The following is a 12,608-nucleotide window of genomic DNA, read 5'->3' on the forward strand; positions in this document are numbered from 1 at the left end:
GTCTGGGTTGCAGAGATGTTTGCTTTTTGTGTTTGAGGACTTCTAAATGTAGTGAAGATGGTGTCTACTAACTACTAGAGCAGTTATGATTAATGTCAACAGTTGTTATTTTTTCTGTGATTAAAGTAGCTTTTGTTTTCTGGTGACTGTTCTGCAAATGGCCATCATTTGGGCAATACTTAATTTTTTTTAAAATTATGTCTTTATTTTGACAACACAATGACTTGTTAATGTTGCATTTATGATACTAATGTGGGGCACTGAATAACTTGCACATTTGCTTTAAGCAAGCTGCCACATTGAGTTTTGGTAGTGTCGCATACTTGGTTCACTTCATACATCATTTTGAACTTACCTCTTTTGTTTTAATTTAGGGCTGTTAGCTTCTCCACAGTCAGCACCTGGAAATTTAGACACTGGGAAAAGTGGAGACGTTAAAGGTACTGGGACAGGAGGAAGCAGAGAAAACAGCACAGTTGATTTTAGTAAGGTAAATAACGTTAAATACCTTAATGCTTAGCACAAAATAAGTATGTAACAAAAAATGCCCTGGTTGTAACTTCCCTTTTAGTTACAACTGAGACACATACATGCACATGTGTACAAGTGTTCATAAGACATACATACTAAGACGTAACTTGTATGTATGAGTGTCAGAATGTGGCGTAGGCTAAGTGTGTCATACATTTTGAAACTTTTCCCAGTGGGACTCAACTTTGTTTTGTTTGATAATCTTTTCAGTATTTTGGTAACTTCAGGAGTGCAGCAGCTGTACTTTCTCATGCAGAGGGAGGTATTTTCAGATCTGCTATAAAGACTCTTACGAAAGATATTTTGTAGATGGTGTTGTAACAGTTTTTCTAGGACTGACTTTTTGGGTATTTTTGTATAGAGGGCTTTTAAAGGGGATTTGTATTATATGTTTTATGAATCTGCTGTACAAGAGTTATTGTACCTCTTAATCATTGGGAGCATGTAATACCACTTAAAGGAAATCTTGTGTAATACTGTGAATCCTGTGTATTTCTTTCATAAGTTAAATTTGCTGGGCAAGTTCCATTATGGCTTTTACTATAAAACTCAGTCTGTAGTGTCATCTATACTGTGAAACACTGTAAGAAAATTGGTTTGCCAAGTGAAATAATTGTGTTTAAGGAAAGCTGACTTACACTGTAGTTCTCATCTAATCATGGCAGGTGCCATATATTCCTGCTCCTCTGTCACAGTTTTTACGTTTTTGCTTGGCCTGTCCTTCTGTACACCTGCCTTGTCTCCTGTTGGGCAGGAGTCAGCCTCCTGGCACTGTAGTTGTGGCACACTTGGTGTGGGACTCAAGAGGCCATCTGTAAGTTATGTAGATAGCAATGTAACTGGTGCTTGTGTGTGTGTATATGTGAACACAGAGTTCATGTGCTGTACCATTTTCTAATGCCTTTCTGTAATTATGTACAGAAATGAATGTTAAGATTTGCAGCTGTCATATTCCTTATGGAAGAAGACATAAACATACAAATTATTTTTCAAAATTAGGACATACTTGAAATGTGCCACTGAAATAACTAACTGCATTCTGGAAACCATGTGTAATTACATGAACTCTCCTTAGTTAATAGTGTGTAGTTGTTGTTACGTCCTTTCACAGAATGTTTGTCATGATAAGTAATATTAGAAAGGTGGTTATGCAGTTTGGAGTCTTCTAGAATACAGTAGGTGGTAGTAATTCTAACTCCTAGAAAATAATTTATTATTAGTTGGCTGGCTGGCTGACATTTTCTACATATGTTTGTCTTCTGTGTACTGTGGGATATTTAATTTGCTTTTTTATTTTTCTTTGTAGCATAAATGTCTAGTAAATACTGATAAGTTTGTAATTATGTTATAGAATATCTGCTAACAAATGTAAGGGAATAAACACTTGTTTCATCTTTGTATGAATAGGTTGATATGAACTTCATGAGGAAAATTCCTTCAGGAGCAGAAGCATCAAATGTGTTAGTGGGAGAAGTAGATTTTTTAGAAAGACCTATTATTGCTTTTGTGAGGCTCTCCCCTGCTGTGCTTCTCTCAGGTCTCACAGAGGTTCCGGTTCCTACACGGTAAATAAATGCCTGGAAAGTCTGGCTTTACTTATACAGTAAGATAATATTTACAATCTGAAATAGTTGTAAGTTTTTATACATACTCTATTAAGCTGAAGAAATGCAGACTTTTGTTTAACATAATGCCAGTTATTTACTGTAAAACTCAAAGGAATGAGATCAGACATAAATTCGCTGAATGCTATAAATACATGTAATGATGCTGTCTTAAACAAGCGCAGAAGTTGAAACTGATAGCTGACCTGGAGTCTTTCAAGCTTGTGTTGCCATTTTAAAGAAGGATATGAAGACTGATACAGTTTCTTTAGGTGCAACACAAGGTGATGGTGGGGAAGAGTCCATCCACCAAGTCTGAAAGTCTGTCTATTCTGAAGCTTTGCTCTTGGTACACACAAATATTCTGTAGGTGGTGGAAAAACTTAGCTTTTCCGTGCCATCCAGCCTGGTGCACCCATCCTCACCCCCACAGAATCATGGGCCTCACCAGCATACTGTGGGTATACCTACCACAGATAATCGAAATGTCAAAATGCAGGTCCCGTGATGAAGATAGCAGGTCATTTCATCAGACATCATGGAGGCCACTTTGTTTTCTGTGCATGTTGATGTATTGGGCTGTTCTGTGGTGTTTGACATAAATCTGTGCATTTATGTTTTTTGGTGGTTTTGGCTTTTTAGTGCTTTAAAATTACCATAGTACTTGTTTATCTTTGTAATTTTCAGTTTATACACTCTAATGAAAGGCAAAAATAATCTTGGCAGTGTTCTTATAAATGTGAGAATTTTCAGAGGGTAGTTGATATTAGTGCTCATAATGTTTCTTGGGAAATTCCAAAATTTCTGCATACAGATTATTGTGTTAATGTAGCTAAAACTGTCCTGTCCTAAATTTTTCAGAATGGTGTAGAGTTGCAGATTTGGAATAGCATACTTGATTCTGAAGATGCAATCTAAGTTTCAGTTAGGGTAGTCAACTTGGAAAAATAACATTGAGCTTTCTGTACTGTGAGGTGAAAGAAACCCCATACCTTTTTCAAATGTGTTGTACTTAGGAGCTTCATTTTCATGGAGTATGGGAAGAAAGTAATGAAAAGAATTACTGAGGTTTGTATCATTTCAACTTAAGAGGTACTAGTCCTGTTTAAGTTTGGTATTTTTTTAAAAAAAGTGTGATACCTGTTTACTGTGATTGGAAATGGAGACTGTCTGTTAATGTGTGCTGTGACCCACCCCCAGATGCCCAAAATGTCACTTTTACCTTCATAGATGTTCAAGCTACAGGTTCCCTTCCTTTCGAGGATATGAGTATGGCCAGTAGCTCGAAGTATATCTCTGCACCCGCTGTGTGAAGTACCCAGTCACCCCTCACTGAGGGGTCTTTGCCAGAATGTCAGAAACTCATAATCTGGAGGAAATACTCATTCTGCTCTAGCCTGTGGATTTCTACTACATTTAAGGCTTTAGAAGGTTGAAACATTAGGCTTAATTAAGAAGATTTCAAAGTCATGTTGGTTCAGGATTCAAGTTCCTTCCAGTAATGACTTTGAGGCAAGTCTTTTCTTAGCCTTGCAGCAATCTTTAAGATCTGAAATGGTGAAGAGGATATTTTTACTTCACTACTAAATTTTCTTTAAACGTTAGTTTGAAAGGACCCTCTGAGTATATTGAAATGAGTCAGCTGTGTTCATCTCGGTTGCTTTTTCCACAGGTTTTTGTTTTTGTTGCTGGGACCAGCAGGAAAAGCTCCACAGTACCATGAAATTGGAAGGTCTATAGCAACACTTATGACAGATGATGTGAGTGATGTTTTTTAGTTAGTAGTCTAGAATAATGTTTTTACTGACTGTTTTCAGTAAATATATTCTGGAGTGACAAGTTAAACTAAAAAGCTCCAAACTGGTTAAATGAAGAACTGTAAACCTAATTATTTCTTGTGTTAGTGAACTATATAATGGTAAATTAACTTTTCCCCTTGTTTTCCTTGAAGAAATCTTAAATGTATTTCTGAAAAAACACTTCAGCTTTGGTGTATACATTTCATTTTTGTGTGGAATTGGGAAATAGAACTATTGAATAGAGCTGTGTCTGGTATGAATCACTGTTATGTCGAAGAGGACAAAGGAAACTGCCAGTGTTCAGGACAGAAGGTTTAAGAATGTCTGCGATTGAGTCATCAGAGATTTTTTTTAAATCAAGGCGAGGTCAAGTCATTAAAATTAGAATTTTACTAGGCATTTGAAGTCATGTGCTTAGAGCGCTGGTGGATGGTTTTAAATAGGATGTTTTATTTCTGACTTCGCATTGAGCGCCACCTGCTGAACTGCTGATAATTATTAGGGTTATCTAACGGAAATTTTAATTTTTGTTTACTGTAGAACAATTTAAAGTTTGGAAATGTGAACCAGATGAATGGTCATTTTACAGTTGGGCAACCAGTTGATGAATACAGTATTTGTTCAGTGTGAGAACTGAGTATTAAAAGCTTTAGTGGCAGCTTCTAATTTTTTAGGTGGGCTGATTTTTAGCAATACTGTGGATCATTGAAATAGAAAAATATAAATTAGTCAGTGGTCTAAAAAGACCTAAATAGACTTAAAAGATGTAATTTGCAATTAGAAGACTTAACAGTCATGTCTTTGGAGACAAACAGTTCAGGCTTCAAATGTTCAGGATAATCTTCTGCAAAGGTTTTTTTTATAGCAACACTAGCATTTCTTTCTCTGTGTGTATAAAAAGCATTTTGGGATTCAGGAATTGTTTTGTTGTTTCCCTCAAATAGTACGAGTTTGTCAAATCAGAGTTTGTGTTGTGGTAGTCTGTAAAACAGCATAGAGGTTTTTTGAGTAGTCGGAGGATTGCTTTCGTGTGCTTTTTAAGAAATCTTTTAATTAAGCTTGAGGTATACAAATTCTTATAAAAACTTGTGTTTTAGTTTGGAGGTCCTTTTTTCCTGATACAGCACAGCATGGTGGCACAGTGGCTGTGGGACAGGATTACTCGGGCAGTAGTACGTGAACTTGATTTACTGACTATTGAAGATCACCTTTTTAACGAAATTTAGAAATGAACTCAGTATTCCTTTTGGGTTTGAAGATACAACTTCCTTATTTTATGTTCCATAGGGATGTGCATACAGATAGTTTTTAATGCAAAAGTATGCAAGTAAAGTAAAAGCCTAAATTTTGAGGACCTTTAAAAAATTTTCCATGCTTTTTTAAAAATAATGAAACTTTCCTTGTGATCAGTTCCTCTTTCAAAAAAAAAACACAAAACAACAACAAAAAACCCCCCATGAATGTTGGTACTATTTTGCAGGTTTTCCATGACGTTGCCTATAAAGCAAAAGACAGAAATGATTTGTTGTCAGGAATTGATGAATTTCTAGACCAAGTGACAGTCCTGCCTCCAGGAGAATGGGATCCATCTATACGAATTGAGCCACCAAAAAGTGTTCCTTCCCAGGTAAAAGGCGAAAAAGGGGAAAAAAAAAAGGGGGGGGGGGGGGGGGGATGAAAAAAAGGGGAGAAAAAAAGTCCAATAGAAAGCTTCTGTGATTTTTATTTTGCAAGTGCCATTTCCCAATGCGAGTAAATTGTGTATTGTGTACTTGAGGAAGGCAGTGACATTGATTTGGAAGAAAAAGTGGATTGTCCATTTAAGTGTTAAAAGAAGTGTTAATCAAACTTCTGCAATGTTTGTAAGTGTATTTACTATTATTTCCTTTTGTAACACTGAAGTGAGTTCATGTGGGATCTAGGAGAACTGGTCTGAAATTCTACCTGAGATCATATTATAAATTTCATTTTTAATCTAACAGTGATCAGCAAGAATACTGTAATTCTTTTATGTAAAACTTCTATTTGCATACAGTGTCGATTGAAATGTTTTAATGTATATTGGCTAACAGATAATGTTCACGGAATGTTTATGAAGTAGATAAAAATGGATCATATTGCTCAGTTGTGATACAAGCTTCGAATGAGAGCTGGGGAGCTGGACCTTAGAGGGACATCGATTTCTTTCCTTCCTCCTGCTTTACAGCTGAGGGGAGTTCCTGCTGCTGGGGTCAAAAGTGGGGGAGAGCCTCAGAAGGGTGACATTGGTGTTGAACCCAGCGGTGGTTTGAGGGAGCGGGAAGAGTGACAGCAGTGTGGTTTATTCATTAATGGCCGGAGACTACCACTTGTTTCCAAAATAAGCAGGGCTTCGGGGGTTTTGGGAGGCAAGCTCAGCTGAGAGATTTATAAGGAGCTGGTGAGCAGCTTGCTCAGTAGGGGAATGACTTCTCATTTATACTTCATCTAAATTCTCTGCCTGTCATAAAGCGAGGTCAGTTTCTTTTAGAAACCAGAGGCTCTTCTGCCCTGGAAATGATTGAGGAAAAAAAATCTGAAGATTTCTAGGCATCATGGTTGAGCCTCTGCTGTGTCTTGAAAAGGTAGGCTTTGCTTCCCCATGTCTCATGGATGTCTTTCTTACAGAAAGAAGGAAGATCAGTACTGTTGTGCAAGGTACTAGTAGGGTCTTTTGGGGAGTATTGTACAGTTCTCGCCATCTGTACTCGAAAGATGAATATAGCAAATGGAGGACTGCTGATAAGCTGGGACAATGAAGAATGTTTGGAAGGCATGGAGTGTCTGCACGCTGTCTTTGAATTACAGGTTTTAGTGTAAATGCAGTCTTAAAGTATGGGTTTTTTTCTTCTTTTTTCTTCTTTTCCTTCCTTTCTTTAGGAGAAAAGGAAGGTACCTAAATTTCCAAATGGATCTACTCCTACAGGAGACACTCTCAAAGAAGAAGGCCATCATGCTGGACCTGAACTTGAGAGAACTGGAAGGTGTGTTCACTTCCCTAAATTCTAGCTACTGTAAAGAAATAAATGTGTTAAATCTTCACAGTTTTTAATGATGACATTTGAACATAAAATACCATGGTATAAGTGTCAGAGCGCATCCTTTTTCCTTTTCAAGTGTTGGATTCTTGCCTATAAATGCCAATCTGCTTAAAGTATTTTCAAGCCTGTGGCAATGTTTCACAACACATTTGCGAAGGATTTCATATAAGATGCTGCCTAATTTAACTAACTGACTTTTAAGAATTGGGTTTTAATTTATAACTTTCAAGAGCATGCAATTAACGTAATTATAGCAGGAGTATACAATTTTCAGTATTGGGCTAGGTACTAAAAATTTATGTTAATGCAAATCTGTTTTATTAAACATGTATGACATGGAACAACAAGGAATATAAAGTGGCAAAAAATACTTCAGAATTGGTTAGGTTTTATTTTGGTTAGGTTTCTTTTAGATCTAAAATCAAATTGAAGGAATTTTTTTCAGTTGAGTTGCATTGTTGTTCTCTGTTAATTATGAAATACTTACCAAATAAAGACCCCAACACTGGAAATACCTGGTTAAGATTAAACCGTAATACCTCATGTGAGAGTAGAGATTAAATCAGCTGAAAGATTCTGGAAAAGATTTACAGTGTTGTTGTGCCCAAAATAATAAAGTTCCAAATGAAATGCATCTTTCTCATATCCTTGCAAGAAGGACTTTACAACATTCGTATTGATTTTTAGCATTTTGGCTTTGGTATGCTTACTTTTTGCCTTTTTTTCAGGCAGTATGTGGAGCAGAGAAGTTCATTTCTGCCCACAGAATTATCCCTAGATGAGACTATTGCTTTTCTTGGGAATGAATTTTTTTTAATAACTCAACATAATTTTTTTATTTGTAGGTGGAAATTATACCTAGTATTTTGGAGTCTTGAAATTTTTGGGAAACTGCCAAAAGCCTTTTAATTTCTTCCTAATAAATTATTCAATTTAACTGACATATATATTTGGTTTTGTACTTGCATTTGTAGAACATCTTTATACTCCAGATGAAAACAATGTTAAAAATGATAGACCTAAATTTATTTGTGGACCTAACTGTATGTATGTAGAGAATTAAAATAAAAAACCTAAACTACTTACTGGAATAGTGATACTGATATGTATCAATGCAGCAGTTTTGGTTGAGGTTTTAGCATATTTTTCCTGTTCCTTGTTTTGAATATTACAAGACAGATTTGACTTAAAACATAATTTAGGTGGAATTGTTTGCAAAGATATTTTTTCAGTATCTAGCCCATATACAAAAACACCTAGCCAGCTTTTAAAAATGTAGATAACCTGTTTGATTATATTTGGAATACTACTGAAATGGAATAAATAAGATTCTCATTTAGATTTTAAACTGTTATGCTTTAATCTGGATTATGAAATAGCTAATTTGTGCTGGCAATAGGCACTGGCAGTCATGTGTAGCCCATAGTTTTGAACTAGCTAGAATCCTTTAGTGTACAGTTTGACGAGTTTCATCTCACCTATTTAGGCTTTTTGGTGGTTTGATACTTGACATCAAAAGGAAAGCACCTTTTTTCTTGAGTGACTTCAAGGATGCATTAAGCCTGCAGTGCCTGGCCTCGATTCTTTTCCTATACTGTGCCTGTATGTCTCCTGTAATCACTTTTGGAGGGCTCCTGGGAGAAGCTACACAAGGCAGAATAGTGAGTACAAAGAATGGTAGTGGCCAGGCTTTTAGACCTTCAGAGGCAAGTCACTGTGTGCATTTGTCTCATTTATTTATACTTGTATTTGAAGAATTTACCCACAGCACTTGATTAGCCTGCCCCAAAGCAGATCTTCCCCAAAAGGTAATTGCTGTGGAAAATGTGGGGAACCCATGTGAACAGGAGAAGATGCACAGTGGAGGTAAAAAATGTTTATCCTGCCTTATTGGATGAATGGCTTCATGAATTGAGAAAAGGCTTGCATTACCTTCTTTTTGGCTACTTGAAAATGATGAATAGCAGTAAAGGTGCACCATCCCACTAGGCCTACTTTAGGCAAAGTCAGAGGCTCAAGGTGGATAGCCAAGAACGTGTACTGGCCTTGAGTAGTAGGCCTACAAGGATGATAATGCCTGCGGTGTATGGTAGTGGTCAGTTGCATATTGGGCCAGTAATGGATGGGATATGTATATGCTTTCACTAATGTATGTTGTTAACATTAAAACTGGTTAAGGTTTAGGAGCAGAAAATACTCTTCATTGTAAAAGACTTGAATATAAACCATATATGTACAAAATTTTGGTAGTGTTAAGTTGGGCAGGAGATAACACTAGCACCTTTCAAACCAAAACATCATTGCACTTTGGTTTTTGGAGCAAGGAAGGAATACTGTACATCAGCAATGTTAATAACTTGGTGTTTGTGTCAATTGGCTTGTAAGTAAACTAGTTTGAAGTGTATTTTCTGTTTTTAAATCTATAATGAAGAAACAAGGCTCTGTCCTGGGGGGGGGGAAGGATGTATTTAGACATAGACATATCCTTTACAAATTCAAAGATTTTGGTAAAGCTTATGATGCTATAAATATCTTCTTGATACTTTGATCAAGTTTTTAAGCTTGTACTGTATTAAAATTTAGTTCACTACTTTATCTCTTTCAAGTAACGCTGTTGAGTCAGATTTTTGTTTATTGATATAGCACTTCAAGCTGATAATTTTTTTTCTGTATTTGCTGTCTTTTCTGTGTGCTGAAATGTAGGAATGGTTAGCAAAATGTTGGTATAATTTTTGAATGCACATCATGTGTAATGAAAATATGCTCTTTTTAAAGCTTGATTCTTAAACACCTTCTTTCTTTTAGCTATCTGGAATTGTTTGCGGGTTTGTTCCTGCCTTCAGATACTTGGTGTGCATCATTGAATATAAAATTTAGTTACTGCACACACTTGTTCAAGCACAGTAGCTGACATTGTAAGGTACACAGTTTGTGTTTTGAAACCTTTCCTCACATTCCCAGAGGTCATCACCTCCGCAGTACTTCTGTCCCTGCCACCCTGATTGAGAGCCCCAAGGTTAATGCATTGACTAACCAAAAGCACTAATTCAAAGGTAATAGAACAAGGGACTGGGATTATATATATTTTTTTTTCCTGATGTAATGAACAAAGGACTCATGTTTTCATTTTTAATAGCCCCAGTTCAGCAAACCATTTTGTCCCGTTCTAGATGCTTTCCTGAATTGGAGCTTTAAGTTTGCATAAATACTGTTTTCTTAGGCTTGCATAATTGCAAAATAACAAACACTTAAGGCTTCCTGGGGGAATTTTTTAATCTGTAATCCGTGACTTCTCATAGTTGTAAATGGGATAGTTAACTATTTTCATGTAACTTTAATATCATTTTAGTATTTAAAACGTCTTGCCCCTCTCTTCTGAGGTGCATTGCAACTTTTTTAAAGCAGAAAATATTACAGTAAAACATTTAATTCGAGAACTGGAAAAGAAATGCATTACCAGGTGGGACATTAGTTTACTGCTCATCTATTTTTGGTGTCATGTAATTTCCCCTGCACCTCCACCTGTCAGTTTTTTCTTTTGTAATACTTGGTTGACTGATGCAGGTTTGATACAGCACACCGTATCATGTTTTGGTACAGGTATGTTGCAAGATATATTTTTTTTTTTTTTCTTTACAGAGACAGATAATTCTTTCTCTAAGCTACATGTTGAGTAACATTTTTTTTTTTATATATATATTTAATTTGTAGTAATTGTTGGTATGTTTTTCCTCCATAGCTAGCAGGACTACTAACTTGTTCTCATGGTCTTGGATGGCTTTATGTTTCTCAGGAGTGAAGTTATCAAAATTTTTTGTCCATGGTATTGTTATTGCAAAACTGTGTTAAGTTATTCTTGTTGCAAACATCTATATTAATTGCATTGTTTTTACATTGTCTTGTTTCTAAGTTAATGCATCTTAAAACTGTATTTATGTAGATGTGATGCTAAACGCTGACCTGAAAGGCAGCTTAGTTACAGCAGTTTCTTTTCCCCCAAACAGAGTGCAATAGAGTCTCTCTTTGGAGCCTCATTAACTGGGATTGCCTATTCTCTCTTTGCTGGGCAACCTCTTACTATTCTGGGGAGCACCGGACCAGTTCTAGTATTTGAAAAAATACTATTTAAATTTTGCAGGTAAGTGATGTTTGTATTAGCTTGATGCACTTTCTAACTTTCTAGCCTGTTAGAGTAGCTGTAATTGAATTGTGTGTTAAAAGTGTGTGTCTATGAAGATGTAAATATAGTGGCAAGAGACTGAGAGATGGGTGTGGTTTGGCAAAGCTGTGAGGCACTAGTGAGCCTTAACGAGAAAATCAGTAATAAAAAGTGGCTAGGACTTAAATAAAAGTTATGTTCTGACTGAAGATGTTGGCTTTGGTTCTGCAGTGGTAAACAGGGATTGATCTGCCCTCTAAGAGAAAAGCATCTAGGTAGTTCTTGAAAGGTCATCCCTGTGATGCTTCCCAAGCTAGGTAGTTACACCCTTAATCCTAGAGGCACCTTATAGTGTTGCTTTGCTTTGGTGGAAGATGAGACAGAAAAGTTTCTGCTTCCTTCAAAACTAACAACATCAAGGATGAGAGAAGTGGTGAATACCTATAGAGCTTGGCTTTGGTATCTGTTTTCAAATAGAATATAATACAGGTGACTTTTAGCTCAGTTAATGCTTCTGTTTCTTTCTTCACACAGGGATTATGGTCTTTCCTACCTCTCCCTGCGAACTAGCATTGGTCTGTGGACTGCGTTTTTATGCATAGTGCTTGTAGCCACAGATGCCAGCAGTCTTGTGTGTTACATCACTCGATTTACTGAGGAAGCTTTTGCAGCGCTTATATGCATCATATTTATTTATGAGGCATTGGAAAAGCTTTTTCATTTGGGAGAAGTTTATGCCTTCAATATGCACAATGATTTGGATAAACTGACTTTATATTCGTAAGTACCAAGTTTCTATCTGTCAGTAAAATACACAGGGGAAATACAGTATAGAGACATACAGTCTACTAAGCTGTGATGTGTGCCTGTCCTGGGGAGGGTAGCAGGAATGCTGGGGGTGGTACGGGCATGAGAAACCTCAGAAAAATTCTATTCAGGATGCTGTAGAATTGAATTTTCTGTTAGCTGTCGGTGGTTGGAAGGGATGAGGGGCTGTGACAATGCCTGCTTTAATTGGAGCTTTACTCGAGGTCAACCTGGAGATCAAAGGTCAGAACTGGAGTTTTGCCTTGCCACCTCTAGAAATCATGATAGTTTACTCCACCTGGGTGAGGATTATTTCCAGGTAGCTGAGACTTGGAGAGCTTCTGCAACTTTTACATGATGTGAATAGGGAGTTAACATCTTCAAACAGTGTTGCTTTCTACTGTTATGGGGAATACCTGACTTCTTAAAAAAACCAAACTATTTTTGAGAGAGAAAAGTAATACAAAATACAATACAGCCATTCTGTTAATCACAGTAACTAGCAGTAAAACTGTCAGTACAAAACAGGTCTCTGCTCTGGCACCTGGAGCACCTCCTGTCCTCCTTCTGCACTGACCTGGGTGTCTGCAGAGTTGTTGCCCTCATGTATTCTCACTCCTCTCTCCTGGCTGCTGTCATGCAGTAACTT

At 36.7% G+C, this 12,608-nt stretch overlaps 1 protein-coding gene across 6 annotated transcripts in view; it reads left to right on the plus strand.

Moving 5' to 3' along the window:
* Window positions 1-12,608, plus strand: part of SLC4A7 (solute carrier family 4 member 7) — a 97,579-nt gene that overhangs the window by 63,820 nt on the left and 21,151 nt on the right. For 4 of the 6 annotated variants that reach the window (XM_055710242.1, XM_027814769.2, XM_055710244.1 and 1 more), the window contains 9 exons: window positions 375-490; window positions 1,286-1,345; window positions 1,939-2,096; window positions 3,808-3,895; window positions 5,415-5,561; window positions 6,833-6,936; window positions 8,480-8,654; window positions 10,998-11,131; window positions 11,687-11,932. In XM_055710242.1, the coding sequence (XP_055566217.1) occupies window positions 375-490; window positions 1,286-1,345; window positions 1,939-2,096; window positions 3,808-3,895; window positions 5,415-5,561; window positions 6,833-6,936; window positions 8,480-8,654; window positions 10,998-11,131; window positions 11,687-11,932 (1,228 nt within the window). The remainder of the gene's footprint in view (window positions 1-374; window positions 491-1,285; window positions 1,346-1,938; window positions 2,097-3,807; window positions 3,896-5,414; window positions 5,562-6,832; window positions 6,937-8,479; window positions 8,655-10,997; window positions 11,132-11,686; window positions 11,933-12,608) is intronic. The other 2 variants (XM_055710243.1, XM_027814774.2) reach the window with 1 other exon arrangement.

Source organism: Falco cherrug, chromosome 4 (assembly GCF_023634085.1).
Source record: "Falco cherrug isolate bFalChe1 chromosome 4, bFalChe1.pri, whole genome shotgun sequence".
Lineage (NCBI taxonomy): Eukaryota > Metazoa > Chordata > Aves > Falconiformes > Falconidae > Falco > Falco cherrug.